This window comes from Pieris rapae, mitochondrion (genome assembly GCF_905147795.1).
Source record: "Pieris rapae mitochondrion, complete genome".
Lineage (NCBI taxonomy): Eukaryota > Metazoa > Arthropoda > Insecta > Lepidoptera > Pieridae > Pieris > Pieris rapae.
The window spans coordinates 1-15,157 of NC_015895.1; the positions used below are offsets into that span (position 1 = coordinate 1).

General features: G+C 20.3%; 13 protein-coding genes and 24 non-coding genes across 37 annotated transcripts, besides 1 other annotated feature; 23 read left to right on the plus strand and 14 right to left on the minus strand. All coding sequences in view use genetic code 5, as the record gives it.

Moving 5' to 3' along the window:
• On the plus strand, positions 1 to 66 carry KEH28_t01. Its single transcript has one exon. It is a non-coding gene; the product is annotated as a tRNA-Met (tRNA).
• On the plus strand, positions 65 to 128 carry KEH28_t02. Its single transcript has one exon. It is a non-coding gene; the product is annotated as a tRNA-Ile (tRNA).
• KEH28_t03 lies at positions 126 to 194 on the minus strand. The gene has a single exon. It is a non-coding gene; the product is annotated as a tRNA-Gln (tRNA).
• Positions 195 to 240: 46 nt separating this feature from the next.
• ND2 (NADH dehydrogenase subunit 2) lies at positions 241 to 1,254 on the plus strand. The gene has a single exon. It carries the CDS (start codon positions 241 to 243, stop codon positions 1,252 to 1,254), a length of 1,014 nt encoding a protein of 337 aa, YP_004769875.1.
• On the plus strand, positions 1,253 to 1,318 carry KEH28_t04. The gene has a single exon. It is a non-coding gene; the product is annotated as a tRNA-Trp (tRNA).
• Positions 1,311 to 1,372, minus strand: KEH28_t05. The gene has a single exon. It is a non-coding gene; the product is annotated as a tRNA-Cys (tRNA).
• KEH28_t06 lies at positions 1,373 to 1,437 on the minus strand. The gene has a single exon. It is a non-coding gene; the product is annotated as a tRNA-Tyr (tRNA).
• Positions 1,438 to 1,442: 5 nt separating this feature from the next.
• On the plus strand, positions 1,443 to 2,973 carry COX1 (cytochrome c oxidase subunit I; the record flags this gene model as incomplete). The annotated part of the gene is made up of 1 exon: positions 1,443 to 2,973. A coding segment is annotated over one exon (1,531 nt), but the record flags the coding sequence as incomplete, so codon positions are not given.
• Positions 2,974 to 3,039, plus strand: KEH28_t07. Its single transcript has one exon. It is a non-coding gene; the product is annotated as a tRNA-Leu (tRNA).
• On the plus strand, positions 3,040 to 3,718 carry COX2 (cytochrome c oxidase subunit II). The gene has a single exon. A coding segment is annotated over exon 1 (679 nt).
• On the plus strand, positions 3,719 to 3,789 carry KEH28_t08. The gene has a single exon. It is a non-coding gene; the product is annotated as a tRNA-Lys (tRNA).
• On the plus strand, positions 3,789 to 3,854 carry KEH28_t09. The gene has a single exon. It is a non-coding gene; the product is annotated as a tRNA-Asp (tRNA).
• ATP8 (ATP synthase F0 subunit 8) lies at positions 3,855 to 4,016 on the plus strand. Its single transcript has one exon. The coding sequence runs from the start codon at positions 3,855 to 3,857 to the stop codon at positions 4,014 to 4,016; it is 162 nt and encodes a 53-aa protein (YP_004769878.1).
• ATP6 (ATP synthase F0 subunit 6) lies at positions 4,010 to 4,687 on the plus strand. Its single transcript has one exon. It carries the CDS (start codon positions 4,010 to 4,012, stop codon positions 4,685 to 4,687), a length of 678 nt encoding a protein of 225 aa, YP_004769879.1.
• On the plus strand, positions 4,688 to 5,479 carry COX3 (cytochrome c oxidase subunit III). The gene has a single exon. It carries the CDS (start codon positions 4,688 to 4,690, stop codon positions 5,477 to 5,479), a length of 792 nt encoding a protein of 263 aa, YP_004769880.1.
• A 3-nt stretch (positions 5,480 to 5,482) lies between these two features.
• KEH28_t10 lies at positions 5,483 to 5,547 on the plus strand. Its single transcript has one exon. It is a non-coding gene; the product is annotated as a tRNA-Gly (tRNA).
• Positions 5,548 to 5,901, plus strand: ND3 (NADH dehydrogenase subunit 3). The gene has a single exon. The coding sequence runs from the start codon at positions 5,548 to 5,550 to the stop codon at positions 5,899 to 5,901; it is 354 nt and encodes a 117-aa protein (YP_004769881.1).
• On the plus strand, positions 5,900 to 5,964 carry KEH28_t11. Its single transcript has one exon. It is a non-coding gene; the product is annotated as a tRNA-Ala (tRNA).
• Positions 5,965 to 6,030, plus strand: KEH28_t12. Its single transcript has one exon. It is a non-coding gene; the product is annotated as a tRNA-Arg (tRNA).
• A 12-nt stretch (positions 6,031 to 6,042) lies between these two features.
• Positions 6,043 to 6,107, plus strand: KEH28_t13. Its single transcript has one exon. It is a non-coding gene; the product is annotated as a tRNA-Asn (tRNA).
• Positions 6,108 to 6,167, plus strand: KEH28_t14. Its single transcript has one exon. It is a non-coding gene; the product is annotated as a tRNA-Ser (tRNA).
• A 2-nt stretch (positions 6,168 to 6,169) lies between these two features.
• On the plus strand, positions 6,170 to 6,235 carry KEH28_t15. The gene has a single exon. It is a non-coding gene; the product is annotated as a tRNA-Glu (tRNA).
• KEH28_t16 lies at positions 6,235 to 6,298 on the minus strand. Its single transcript has one exon. It is a non-coding gene; the product is annotated as a tRNA-Phe (tRNA).
• A 2-nt stretch (positions 6,299 to 6,300) lies between these two features.
• Positions 6,301 to 8,025, minus strand: ND5 (NADH dehydrogenase subunit 5). Its single transcript has one exon. It carries the CDS (start codon positions 8,023 to 8,025, stop codon positions 6,301 to 6,303), a length of 1,725 nt encoding a protein of 574 aa, YP_004769882.1.
• A 19-nt stretch (positions 8,026 to 8,044) lies between these two features.
• KEH28_t17 lies at positions 8,045 to 8,109 on the minus strand. Its single transcript has one exon. It is a non-coding gene; the product is annotated as a tRNA-His (tRNA).
• On the minus strand, positions 8,108 to 9,445 carry ND4 (NADH dehydrogenase subunit 4). Its single transcript has one exon. The coding sequence runs from the start codon at positions 9,443 to 9,445 to the stop codon at positions 8,108 to 8,110; it is 1,338 nt and encodes a 445-aa protein (YP_004769883.1).
• ND4L (NADH dehydrogenase subunit 4L) lies at positions 9,439 to 9,720 on the minus strand. Its single transcript has one exon. The coding sequence runs from the start codon at positions 9,718 to 9,720 to the stop codon at positions 9,439 to 9,441; it is 282 nt and encodes a 93-aa protein (YP_004769884.1).
• A 5-nt stretch (positions 9,721 to 9,725) lies between these two features.
• KEH28_t18 lies at positions 9,726 to 9,789 on the plus strand. Its single transcript has one exon. It is a non-coding gene; the product is annotated as a tRNA-Thr (tRNA).
• On the minus strand, positions 9,790 to 9,855 carry KEH28_t19. Its single transcript has one exon. It is a non-coding gene; the product is annotated as a tRNA-Pro (tRNA).
• A 1-nt stretch (position 9,856) lies between these two features.
• ND6 (NADH dehydrogenase subunit 6) lies at positions 9,857 to 10,384 on the plus strand. Its single transcript has one exon. It carries the CDS (start codon positions 9,857 to 9,859, stop codon positions 10,382 to 10,384), a length of 528 nt encoding a protein of 175 aa, YP_004769885.1.
• Positions 10,384 to 11,529, plus strand: CYTB (cytochrome b). Its single transcript has one exon. The coding sequence runs from the start codon at positions 10,384 to 10,386 to the stop codon at positions 11,527 to 11,529; it is 1,146 nt and encodes a 381-aa protein (YP_004769886.1).
• Positions 11,530 to 11,594, plus strand: KEH28_t20. Its single transcript has one exon. It is a non-coding gene; the product is annotated as a tRNA-Ser (tRNA).
• A 14-nt stretch (positions 11,595 to 11,608) lies between these two features.
• ND1 (NADH dehydrogenase subunit 1) lies at positions 11,609 to 12,544 on the minus strand. Its single transcript has one exon. It carries the CDS (start codon positions 12,542 to 12,544, stop codon positions 11,609 to 11,611), a length of 936 nt encoding a protein of 311 aa, YP_004769887.1.
• A 4-nt stretch (positions 12,545 to 12,548) lies between these two features.
• On the minus strand, positions 12,549 to 12,615 carry KEH28_t21. The gene has a single exon. It is a non-coding gene; the product is annotated as a tRNA-Leu (tRNA).
• On the minus strand, positions 12,616 to 13,935 carry KEH28_r02. The gene has a single exon. It is a non-coding gene; the product is annotated as a l-rRNA (ribosomal RNA).
• KEH28_t22 lies at positions 13,936 to 14,000 on the minus strand. The gene has a single exon. It is a non-coding gene; the product is annotated as a tRNA-Val (tRNA).
• Positions 14,001 to 14,764, minus strand: KEH28_r01. Its single transcript has one exon. It is a non-coding gene; the product is annotated as a s-rRNA (ribosomal RNA).
• Positions 14,765 to 15,157: a D loop (A+T rich region containing origin of replication).

Below are 15,157 nucleotides of genomic sequence, written 5' to 3' on the forward strand. Positions count from 1 at the left end.
TTAAGAATAAGCTAAATTAAGCTATTGGGCTCATACCTCAAAAATAAAGATATTCTTTTTCTTAAATAAAGTGCCTGATAAAAGGATTATTCTGATAGGATAAATTATGTAATTTTTTACCTTTATTATATTTTTTAGAATTAAACTAAATCTAATAATATCAAAAATTATTGTGCATCTTACACTAAAATATATTTTCAAAAAATAGAACTTAAATTTCCTTAAATTTTTTTATTTTAAATTTATTTTTATGCAAATTCTAATAAAATATTTTTTTTTTTTATATTATTTTTTAGAACTTTAATTTCTATTTCATCTAATTCATGATTAGGATGTTGAATGGGACTAGAAATTAATTTATTGAGATTTATCCCCCTAATTTCAAATACAAAAAATTTACTTAATACAGAAGCAGCATTAAAATATTTTTTAACCCAATCAATTGCTTCAATTAATTTTTTATTTTCTATTATTTTAAAAATAATTTTATTCAAAAATTTTGAAATAAATAATTTTCTTTCAATTATAATTAATTCTTCTTTATTAATAAAAATAGGATCCGCCCCATTCTATTTTTGATTTCCAAATATTATAGAAGGACTTTCATGAATAAATTGTTTTATTCTAATAACCTGACAAAAAATCTCCCCCATAATTCTTCTTTCTTACTATATAAATAATAATTTTATTATATTAATTATAATATTAAACGCCATAATTGGTGCTATTAGAGGATTTAACCAAACTTCTATTCGAAAATTAATAGCTTTCTCTTCTATTAATAATTTGGGATGGTTAATAGCTAGAATAATAATTAGAGAAAATATATGATTAATATATTTTTTACTATATTCATTTTTAAACTTAATTTTATGTTTTTCATTTTCAATATTAAATATTTTTTATATTAATCAAATTTTAAATTTTAATTTAATAACAATTATTAAAATATCTTTAATAATTAATTTTTTTTCTTTAGGAGGTTTACCTCCATTTTTAGGATTTTTCCCTAAATGAATTATTATTAATTTTTTAATAAATAGAAATATATATATATTATGTTTTATTTTTATTATATCTAGATTAATTATATTATTTTTTTATATTCGTATAATTTATCTTTCTTTTTTATTAAATTTTTTTAAATTAAAATGATTTAAAATTAAAATCAAAAATAATTTTTTCTCTATTATTAATTTTTTTTCTTTAATTTCTATAACAGGTTTAATTATAAATAGTTTTATATTTTTTTAAGGTTTTAAGTTAAAATAAACTAATAATCTTCAAAATTATTTATAAAGAATTTCTTTAAGCCTTAGAAATTTATACACCTTAAAATTTGCAATTTTATATCATAATTGAATATAAGACTTAATAAAAGAGAAATTTCTCGTTAATAAATTTACAATTTATCGCTTATACCTCAGCCATTTTATTTAAAGCGAAAATGACTTTATTCAACTAACCATAAAGATATTGGAACTTTATATTTTATCTTTGGAATTTGATCAGGAATAGTAGGAACATCTTTAAGTTTACTTATTCGAACTGAATTAGGAAATCCAGGATTTTTAATTGGAGATGACCAAATTTATAATACTATTGTAACAGCTCACGCTTTTATTATAATTTTTTTTATAGTAATACCTATTATAATTGGAGGATTTGGAAATTGATTAGTACCTTTAATATTAGGAGCCCCTGATATAGCCTTCCCACGAATAAATAATATAAGATTTTGATTACTACCCCCTTCATTAACTTTATTAATTTCAAGAAGAATTGTAAAAAATGGAGCAGGAACAGGATGAACAGTGTACCCCCCACTTTCTTCTAATATTGCTCATAGAGGTTCTTCAGTAGATTTAGCCATTTTTTCATTACATTTAGCTGGAATTTCTTCAATTTTAGGAGCAATTAATTTTATTACAACTATTATTAATATACGTATTAGAAATATATCATTTGATCAAATACCTTTATTTGTTTGAGCTGTTGGAATTACAGCTTTACTTTTACTATTATCATTACCAGTTCTAGCAGGAGCCATTACAATACTTTTAACAGACCGAAATTTAAATACCTCATTTTTTGATCCAGCAGGAGGAGGTGATCCAATTCTTTATCAACATTTATTTTGATTTTTTGGGCACCCAGAAGTTTACATTTTAATTTTACCGGGATTTGGAATAATTTCTCATATTATTTCACAAGAAAGTGGGAAAAAGGAAACTTTTGGTTCTTTAGGAATAATTTATGCCATAATAGCAATTGGTCTTTTAGGGTTTATTGTATGAGCTCATCATATATTCACAGTTGGTATAGATATTGATACTCGAGCATATTTTACATCAGCTACAATAATTATTGCTGTACCAACAGGAATTAAAATTTTTAGTTGATTAGCAACTCTTTATGGAACTCAAATTAATTACAGACCTTCAATATTATGAAGATTAGGATTTGTTTTCTTATTTACTGTTGGAGGTTTAACCGGAGTAATTTTAGCAAATTCTTCTATTGATATTATCCTTCATGACACATATTATGTTGTAGCACATTTTCACTATGTTTTATCTATAGGAGCTGTATTTGCTATTTTAGGAGGATTTATCCATTGATACCCACTTTTTACTGGATTAAGATTAAATAATTATTATTTAAAAATTCAATTTATTGTAATATTTATTGGGGTTAACTTAACTTTTTTCCCTCAACATTTCTTAGGATTAGCTGGAATACCTCGACGATACTCAGATTACCCAGATAATTACTTATCTTGAAATATTGTTTCATCATTAGGATCTTATATTTCTTTAATTGCAACAATTATAATAATAATAATCATTTGAGAGTCAATAATCAATCCTCGAATAATCATTTTTTCATTAAATATACCTTCTTCAATTGAATGATACCAAAATCTTCCGCCAGCAGAACATTCTTATAATGAATTACCAATTATAAGTAACTTCTAATATGGCAGATAATATGTAATGGATTTAAACCCCATTTATAAAGGTTTTCCTTTTTTTAGAAATGGCAACTTGATCAAATTTTAATTTACAAAATGGAGCTTCCCCTCTTATAGAACAAATAATTTTTTTTCATGATCATACTTTAGTTATTTTATTAATAATTACTATTTTAGTAATATATTTAATAATAAATTTATTTTTTAATAAATTTATTAATCGATTTTTATTAGAAGGGCAAATAATTGAACTTATTTGAACTATTTTACCGGCTATTACTTTAATCTTTATTGCATTACCATCTCTTCGATTATTATACTTACTTGATGAATTAAATAATCCTTTAATTACTTTAAAATCCATTGGACATCAATGATATTGAAGTTATGAATATTCTGATTTCAAAAATATTGAATTTGATTCTTATATAATTAACGAAATAGACAACCCAAACAATTTTCGATTATTAGATGTAGATAATCGAATTATTCTTCCAATAAACAACCAAATTCGAATTTTAGTTACAGCAACAGATGTAATCCATTCTTGAACTATTCCTTCTCTAGGAGTAAAAGTTGATGCTAACCCAGGTCGTTTAAATCAAACTAATTTCTTTATTAATCGTCCTGGAATTTTTTTTGGTCAATGTTCAGAAATTTGTGGAGCAAATCATAGATTTATACCTATTGTAATTGAAAGAATTTCTATAAATAACTTCATTAACTGAATTAATAACTATTCATCATTAGATGACTGAAAGCAAGTATTGGTCTCTTAAACCACTTTATAGTAAATTAGCAATTACTTCTAATGAAAGAATTAGTTAATTTATAACATTTGTATGTCAAACTTAAATTATTACATTAGTAATATTCTTTTATTCCTCAAATAATACCAATTAATTGAATTTTATTTTTTTTTTTTTTTTTATTTATTTTTTTATTATTTAATATTATAAATTATTATATTAATTATAATTTTAATTTTAAATATAAAATAAAAACTAACCTAAATAAAAAATACTTATCTTGAAAATGATAAATAACTTATTTTCTATTTTTGACCCATCAACTAATATTTTTAACTTACCATTAAATTGAATAAGAACTTTTATTGGATTAATATTCATCCCATTTTCTTTTTGATTAATTCCTAATCGTCATTTTTTTTTATGAAAATTTATTATTACAAAACTTCATAATGAATTTAAAATTTTACTTAACTTTAAAAAAAATAAAGGATCAACTTTAATTTTTATTTCTTTATTTTCTTTTATTTTATTTAATAATTTTTTAGGACTTTTTCCTTATATTTTTACAAGAACTAGTCATCTAACTATTTCCTTAACCTTATCTTTATCTTTATGATTAACATTTATATTATTTGGGTGAATTAATAACTCAAAACATATATTTATTCATATAATCCCACAAGGAACACCAAGAATTTTAATACCATTTATAGTATTAATTGAAACAATTAGAAATATTATTCGACCTGGAACTTTAGCTATTCGTTTAACAGCTAATATAATTGCTGGTCATTTATTACTAACTTTATTAAGAAGAACAGGAAATTCAATAAGAAATTATTTTTTATTATTTTTAATTATTGTTCAAATTTTATTATTAATTTTAGAAAGAGCTGTAGCAGTAATTCAATCCTATGTTATTACAATTTTAAGAACCCTTTATTCTAGAGAAACCAATTAAATGACAAAAAATACACATAATCACCCTTATCATTTAGTAGATTATAGCCCATGACCTTTAACCGGGGCAATCGGAACAATAACTTTAGTAACGGGAATAGTTAAATGATTCCACAATTTTAAAATAGATTTATTAATTTTAGGATATATTATTATTCTATTAACAATATTCCAATGATGACGAGATGTATGCCGAGAAGGAACTTTCCAAGGTAAACATACAATTCTTGTTTCAAAAGGATTACGATGAGGAATAATTTTATTTATTGTTTCAGAAATTTTTTTTTTTATTTCATTTTTTTGAGCTTTTTTCCATAGTAGTTTAGCCCCTAATATTGAATTAGGAACCATATGACCTCCAATAAATATTACTCCATTCAACCCATTTCAAATTCCATTATTAAATACAATTATTCTAATTACATCTGGGTTAACAGTAACATGAGCTCATCATGCCTTAATAAATAATAATTTTTCTCAAACTTACCAAAGTTTAATTATTACTATTACTTTAGGATTCTATTTTTCTCTACTTCAAATATATGAATATTACGAAGCTCCATTTTCTATCTCTGATAGAGTATATGGATCAACATTTTTTGTAGCAACAGGATTTCACGGATTACACGTAATTATCGGAACAATTTTTATTCTTACATGCTTTATTCGACTAACAAATAAACACTTTTCAAGTTCACACCATTTCGGATTTGAAGCAGCAGCATGATATTGACACTTTGTAGACGTAGTATGATTATTTTTATATATTTCTATTTACTGATGAGGTAATTAATTAATTTATATAATATATTTAGTATATTTGACTTCCAATCAAAAAGTTTAAAATTTTTAATATAAATAATTAAAATTATATTTCTTATATCAACTATTTTTTTTTTAATCTCTAATATATTTATTATAATTTCATCAATTTTATCAAAAAAAACAAATTTAGATCGAGAAAAATGTTCACCATTTGAATGTGGGTTTGACCCTAAATGTTTACCGCGAATTCCATTTTCTTTACATTTCTTTTTAATCACTGTAATCTTCTTAATTTTTGATGTTGAAATTGCTTTAATTTTCCCAATTATCCCATCTTTTTATATAACAAATATATTTATTTGATTTAAAACAAGAATTTTTTTTTTAATTATATTATTATTAGGTCTTTATCATGAATGAAATCAAAAAATACTAAATTGAACATATTAGGAAAATAGTTTAAAAAAAACATTTGATTTGCATTCAAAAAATATTATAAATTAATTTTTCTTAAATAAGAAGCAATTCCCATGCATTTAATTTCGACTTAAAAGATAGAGTAAAATAATACTCCTTATTTAAAGATAATTATTAATTGAAACCAAAAAGAGGTATATCACTGTTAATGATACTATTGAATAATAATTCCAATTAAAGAAATATTTTATATTAAGCTGCTAACTTAATCTTAGTGGTTAATTACCATTAATATTTCTATATTTATATAGTTTAATAAAAACTTTACATTTTCAATGTAAAAATAAAATTTTAATTTTTATAAATTACCTAAAGATAAATTATCACCTTAATATCTTCAATATCATGCTCTAAATTAAGCTATTTAAGTAACTAAAATCATTTTAATATAAATATAGTTATAAATATTATTCATAAAACAAATCTATATAAATAAATTTTAAAATTATTTATTAAAAATATATTAAAAATAACCGAATAATTTTTTAAAATATTATATAAACCTTGTCCTCTATATAATTCACTTCAACCATAATCAACATTTTTTAATAAATTATTCCCTAACTTTAAAACAGAAAAATTAATCCCATAAGTAAATAAATTAGGTATAAATCATATCCCCCCTAAAAAATTTCTCAGATTAAAAAATTTTAAAAATTTATTTAAAGAATATAAATTTATGTTTCTAATTAATACCCCTATAATAAACCCAAAAATTCTAACATAAATCACTATAATTTTTAAATTAACAGGTAAAAAAATTATATAAGGATAACTAAAAATAAATCAACTTAAGAAACTCCCTGAAACTACTCTTATAAATAATAATAAAATTATTCTTTTTAATATTGTATAATCTTCATCATATAAATTATATACTCTAAATAAATTAAATTCATTTACTATTAAATATAATGATAAACGAATTGAATAAAATACAGTTAATCCAGTAGAAAAATAATATAAAAAAAAAATAATAAAATTAAAATTACTTATTCTTACTATTTCTAAAATTAAATCTTTTGAATAAAATCCAGATAAAAATGGAATTCCACATAAAGATAAATTTGAAATATTAAAACAAAGAGAAGTCATTGGAATATAAAATCTTAAACCCCCCATATAACGAATATCTTGATTATCATTTATTATATGAATAATTATACCAGCACACATAAATAATAAAGCCTTAAATATAGCATGAGTTAAAAGATGAAAAAATGCTAAATCGCTAAATCCTATTCTTAAAATTCTTATTATTAAACCTAATTGTCTTAAAGTTGATAAAGCAATAATTTTTTTTAAATCAAATTCATAAACAGCAGAAATCCCCGCCATTAATATTGTTAAACCTGAAATTAACAATAATATTTTTAAAAATTCTCTACCAACTAATAAAGCATTAAACCGAATTAATAAATAAACTCCTGCTGTTACTAAAGTAGAAGAATGAACTAAAGCTGAAACCGGGGTAGGAGCTGCCATAGCAGCTGGAAGTCAAGCTCTAAATGGAATTTGGGCACTTTTAGTCATAGCACCTAAAATAATTAAAAATCTAATTACTCTTGAACAAAAATCTATTTTTATTAATTCTAAATAAAAAATAAAATTTCAACTCCCAAAATTAACTATTCAAGCAATTACTATTAATAATATAACATCCCCAATTCGATTTGACATAACAGTCAATATCCCGGCATTATAAGATTTCATATTTTGATAAAAAATTACTAACCCATAAGAAACTAATCCTAAGCCATCTCACCCTAAAAAAATTCTAATAATATTTGGTCTTAAAATTAATAATATTATTGACAAAACAAATATTAAAACTAAAATAATAAATCGATTTAAATTAAGCTCAGATTTTATATAACTTTTTCTATAAAAAATCACAGAAGAAGAAATTAAAGAAACAAATATTATAAATAACAAAGATATTCAATCCAATAATAAAGAAAAAACAATATTTATAGAATTAAAAGATAAAATTTCCCATTCCAAAAAAATAACGGTATTTCTCATCAAAAAATATAATATAAATATTATATTTAATAATATAAATAAAAATAAAAAAAAAAATCTAATAAAACAAATAGAATTATTATTTTTAATAACTTAAAATGGAAACCCATATATTTGACTCCACAAATCAATATTTTTTCTTAAATTATTTAAGTTAAATTCAAATTCTAAAATCAAATTTAAAAATAAAAATATTTAAAGGAAATCAATGTAAAAATAATAATAAATATTCTCGAGAAACTCCAGAATAAAATCTATATAAACCTAAATTAAAATTACCATGTTGAGAATAAGAAAATAAATATAAACTATATCCTGCTCTAAAAAAAGAAATTATTATTAATATAATTATTGTCAATCAAGATCAACTTACTAATCTATTAATCAACTTTAATTCCCCAAAAAAATTTATTGTAGGAGGCGCTGCCATATTACCAATTATAAATAAAAATCACCATAATCTTAAAGAAGGTATAAAATTTATTATTCCCTTATTTATAAATAAACTTCGAGTTCCTAAACGTTCATAATTAATATTAGAAAGACAAAATATTCCAGATGAGCATAAACCATGACCAATTATTAAAATATAAGAACCATAAATTCCCCAATAATTTAAAGTTATAATACCTCCAATAACTAATCCTATATGAGCAACTGAAGAATAAGCAATTAAAGATTTTATATCAACTTGACAAAAACACTTTAAACTTACAAATACACCCCCTAATAATCTAATAATAATTCAAATTCTACCAATTTTTAAATTAATTTCTTGAAAAATAATTATTACCCGTAATAAACCATATCCCCCTAACTTTAATATAACTCCCGCTAAAATTATAGAACCAGAAATAGGAGCTTCTACATGAGCTTTAGGAAGTCACAAATGAACAAAATATATTGGTATTTTAACAAAAAAAGCTAAAATTATTGAAAAATATAAAATAAAAGAAGTATTATAATAGAATTTATATATATATATAATTATCGTATTAACATCCTTAAAAATAAAAAATAAACCTATTAGTAAAGGTAAAGAAACAAATAAAGTATAAAATAATAAATATAAACCTGCTTGAATACGTTCAGGTTGATACCCTCAACCTAAAATTAAAACTAAAGTAGGAATTAATCTCCCCTCAAAAAATAAATAAAATATTAAAATATTTAAAGAACTAAAAGTCAAATATAACATAATTATTAAAAATAAAATATTTAATAAAAATAAATTTGTATAATACTTCCCCTTAAATAAATTTTCTCTCGCTATAATTATCAATGAACAAATTCAAATTCTTAATAAAATTAAACCAAATGAAATTATATCACAACCTAATATATAACTTAAATTACAAAAATTTATTAAATTTATACTAATAATTATGAATAAAAATATAAAAAAAAATAATATTATCTGAACCAATCAAAATATATTTTTAAAAAAACATAAAGGTATTATAAAACATAAATATAATAAAAATTTTATCATAATAAATTATAACTTTGAAAATAATCATTACCAAAAGTACGAATTATAGAAACTAAAATTGATAACCCTAAAGCCCCCTCACAAACTGAAAATACTAAAAAAACTATTAATATATACATGTCATAATTTATTATTAAAAAATAATATATTATTAAAAAATAAATTCTTAAAACAATAAACTCTAATCTTAATAAAACAATTAATAAATGTTTATGTTTTCTAACAAAAATTATATTACCGAAAAAAAATATAATAAAAATAACTAATTTTATCATTTGTGTTTTTATAGTTTAATAAAAAACATTGGTCTTGTAAACCAAAAATAATGTAAAATTTAAAAACTTCAAAGAAAAGAATTTATTCTCATCAATAATCTCCAAAATTATTATTTTTATTAAACTATTCTTTGATATTTTATTTTTTTTTTTAACAATAATAATCTTTATTTCTTTTGTTATATTATTTTCCAAACACCCATTAAGAATGGGATTAATAATTATTACCCAAACTTTAATCTTATCATTAATTTTAGGAGTATATATTAACACTTATTGATTTTCTTACATTCTTTTCCTAGTTTTTCTAGGAGGATTATTAGTTTTATTTATTTATGTGTCAAGAATTGCATCAAATGAAATAATAAACTTTTCTTTTAAAATAAAATTATTTTTTTTATTGATAATTAATATGATAATAATTTTATCAATTTTAAAAATAAAAAACTATTTCAACTTTATTGACAATTTTATTAATAATGAAATAAATGAAATAACTAACTACTTTTTATTTTTTAATGAAAATAAAATCAAATTATCAAAATTATATAATTCTCAAACTTTTTTAATAATCATAATAATTATTATTTATTTATTTATTACTCTAATTGCTATTATTAAAATTACTAATATTTTTTTTGGGCCATTACGATCTTTTAACTAATGTCAAAAAAATTTTTTCCCTTACGAAAAACTCACCCATTATTTAAAATTATAAATAATTCATTAGTTGATTTACCTTCACCTTCTAATATTTCAATTTGATGAAATTTTGGATCATTATTAGCATTATGCTTAATTACCCAAATTTTAACAGGACTTTTTTTAACAATATATTATTATGCAAATATTGAAATAGCTTTCTATAGAGTAAATTACATTTGTCGAAACGTTAATTATGGATGATTAATTCGAACTTTACATGCAAATGGAGCATCATTTTTTTTTATTTGTATTTATATTCATATTGGACGAGGAATTTACTATGAATCATTTAATTTTTTTTACACATGAATAGTTGGAATTATTATTTTATTTTTATTAATAATAACAGCATTTATAGGTTATGTTCTACCTTGAGGTCAAATATCTTTTTGAGGGGCTACAGTAATTACAAATCTTTTATCAGCAATCCCATATTTAGGAAATAGACTTTTAAATTGAATTTGAGGGGGATTTGCTGTTGACAATCCTACCTTAACTCGATTTTATACTTTCCATTTTCTTATACCATTTATTATTCTAGCAATAACAATAATTCACTTATTATTTTTACACCAAACAGGGTCAAATAATCCAGGAACAAATAGAAATTTAGATAAAATTCCTTTCCACCCCTATTTTACTTACAAAGATTTAATAGGATTTATTATTATATTTATTCTAATTTTATTAACATTAACAAATCCATATATATTAGGAGATCCAGACAATTTCATCCCAGCTAATCCTTTAGTAACCCCTGTTCACATTCAACCAGAAGAATATTTTTTATTTGCTTATGCAATTTTACGATCCATCCCTAATAAACTTGGGGGAGTAATTGCTCTTTTAATATCAATTTTAATTATCGCTATTCTTCCATTTACTTTTAATAAAAAAATTCAAGGAATTCAATTTTACCCTTTAAATCAAATAATTTTTTGATCTATAATTACAACTATTATTTTATTAACATGAATTGGAGCTCGACCTGTAGAAACCCCTTACATTTTAACAGGACAAATCTTAACAGTTATTTATTTTTCTTACTACATTATTAACCCAATTGTAAATAAAATATGAGATAAAATAATTTTTTATAATTAATTAATGAGCTTGTAAAAGCATTTGTTTTGAAAACTTAAGAAAGAATTATAATTCTATTAATTTATACTAAAAATATTTATTAAATAATAAATATTTTTAACCCTAAATATAAAATCATTATATTTAAAGAAATAGGTAAATAAACCTTTCAACATAAATACATTAATTTATCATAACGATAACGAGGCAATGTTCCCCGAACTCAAATAAATAAAAATGAAATAAATCTTAATTTTAAATAAAACCCTAAATTTAATCTATAACCTCCTATATAAAGTAAAACAAATATTATTCTTATAAATAAAATTCTAGAATATTCTGCTAAAAAAATTAAAGCAAATCCACCTCTTCTATACTCTACATTAAACCCTGAAACTAATTCTCTTTCCCCTTCAGCAAAATCAAATGGAGTTCGATTAGTTTCTGCTAATATTGAAGAAAATATACATAAAGATAAAGGGAATATTAAAAATAAAAACCAAATATTTTCCTGAAAAATTTTCAAACTTAATATATTAAAATCCATAATTAAAATTAAAGAAGAACCAAAAATTAACGCTAATCTAACTTCATAAGAAATAGTTTGAGCCACTGCCCGTAAACCCCCTAATATTGAATAATTAGAATTTGAAGATCACCCAGCCATTAATAAAATATAAACTCCTACACTTGTACAACAAAAAAAAAATAAAACCCCTAAATTAAACATAATAATATTAAAATAATAAGGAATCAATATCCAAATAATTAAAGATAAAAAAAACCCAATTACAGGTGAATAATAATAATACAAATAATTTGAATAATTTAAATAAGTCTGTTCCTTACTAAATAATTTAATACCATCAGAAAAAGGCTGTAAAATCCCTATAAATCCAATTTTATTAGGACCTTTACGAATTTGAATATATCCTAAAACCTTCCGCTCTAATAATGTTAAAAAAGCAACTCCAACTAAAACCCCAATAAATAAAATTAATAAACCTAAAATAATATTAAATTTTTCAATTATTATCACTACTACTTATATAAATATTTATATATTTATGATTTCTAAAACCATTACATTTTTCTGCCAAAATAGCAAAAAAATTAATAATATTCTTTTTAAAAAAATTATTTTTAATAACTGATCCTTTCGTACTAAATTATTAATTTTATTTAAAGATAGAAACCAACCTGGCTCACACCGGTTTGAACTCAGATCATGTAAGATTTTAATGATCGAACAGATCAAAATTTTAAACTTTTGCATTTAAATTTTATCTTAATCCAACATCGAGGTCGCAAACTTTTTTTCTTATAAGAACTAAAAAAAAAAATTACGCTGTTATCCCTAAGGTAATTTAATCTTTTAATCATAAATTATGGATCAAAATTTCATATATTAATGTAAAATTTTTAAAAAAAGTTTATTAAATTTTTCTATCACCCCAACAAAATATTCAAAAAAATATTAAATAAAAATTTTATATAAAATTAATATTATTTTGAATATAAAACTCTATAGGGTCTTCTCGTCTTTTAAATTTATTTTAGCTTTTTGACTAAAAAATTAAATTCTATTTTTAATAAAGAGACAGTTTATATTTCATCAAATCATTCATACAAGTCTTCAATTAAAAGACTAATGACTATGCTACCTTTGTACAGTCAATATACTGCAGCCCTTTAAAATAATTCAGTGGGCAGATTAGACTTTAAATTATTAACAAAAAGACATGTTTTTGATAAACAAGTGAATATAAATTTTTGCCGAATTCCTTTTTATTAATTTAAATAATTTTTTATTTCATTTATAAATTATATACTAATTTTATCATTATATCTATTTTTATTTTATTAAAAAATATTTTTTTATAAAAATTTAAATTAATATAAAATTTTAATTAAATGAAATTATTTATAAAAAACTATAATTTATAAAAAATATAAATTTTAAAAATTTCAATTATTTCTATTACTATTATAAAAATATAATTTAAAGCTTATCCCTTAAAATATAAAATTAAATTTTTAAATTTATTAATTAATAAATAAATTTAAAAATTTATTTAAAATTAAACTTTTTTCTAAAAAAATTAGATATCATTCAAAACGATTAACTTTTCATTTCTAATTAATTATTTAAAATAATTATGCAACATTAACTTTTTTAATTAATTAACTCTTTAAATTTCGAAATAAATTTAACTAATTTCTTTTAATTAAAAAACTCTGATACACAAGATACAATAAATAAAATTTACTTTTAAATAAATTTTTATTTCAATATTTTCAATTTTCTTTTACAATACTATTTCACTATAAATTTTTAAATTTTTTCTATAAAAATACTTTAACCCCCATTAAATATATTATATTAAAATTTTTTTTCATATTTATAAATTATTAAATTTACCCCCTCAAACTAATTATAATTATAATTTCTTTTCAATGTAAATGAAATACTTAAACAAGCTCTAATTTGTCTTTCTAGGAACACTTTCCAGTACCCCTACTTTGTTACGACTTATTCCAATTTTTAAATGAAAGTGACGGGCAATATGTACATATTTCAATTATTAATCATTTTAAAAAATTATTTAAAATTACATTTAAATCCACTTTCAAATAACTATTTCAAAATTATTATTCATTTATATAATTATATTGTAATCCATCTTATATTTTAATTATTATCTACATCTTGATCTGAATTAATTTTTTATAAAAATTTTTAAATATTATTTTTATCAAAAAATATTTTTTTAACAACGATATATAAAATTATAAATTAAATATGATTATTCGTGGATTATCAATTACTAGACAGATTCCTCTAAATGAACTAAAATACCGCCAAATTATTTAAGTTTCAATAAATAATTACATACTATTTTAGTAATTTATTTTAATTTTTTATAATAGGGTATCTAATCCTAGTTTTTTATAAAATTTTTAAATTCATAAATTTTAAATAAATTTAATTAAAATTAAAATTTCACTTAATAATTTTATTTTTAATTTATTTTTTATATTATTTATTTTTACTAATAAAATTTATTTAAATTTTTGTATAACCGCAACTGCTGGCACAAAATTTGTTATTTAATTAAAGTATTACTAAATCTTAATTTCTTAAATTTTTAATTTTAATTACTATGAAATTTATTATTAAATTATTTAAATTTAATAAAATTAACACTAAAATTTATATGTAAATTAAACTTAAAATAAATTTTTCAAATCATAAATTTTTATCTATTTTTTTATATTACTACATAGATTTTTTTTTTTTTTTTTTTATATTAAATATTTACATTTATTTTAAGTTTTATAAAATTCTCTTATTTTTTTTTTAAAATTTTTTTATAAATACAAAATCCCTAATAAACAGAGAATAATAAAAATAAATAAAAAAAAATTTTTAAGGTTTTTTTTTATTAAAATTTATATATATATAAATAATTAAATAATAATTTAAATTTTTAATAAATTATTATATTTATAATTAATTAAAAATTTAATATATATATATATATATGTATATAAATTACGTGCACATATACCCATAAAAAAAAAAGCAAAAAATTTTCTATATTTTTTATTTTAAACCTTTCTCAATAATTTTATATATAAAAAAAAA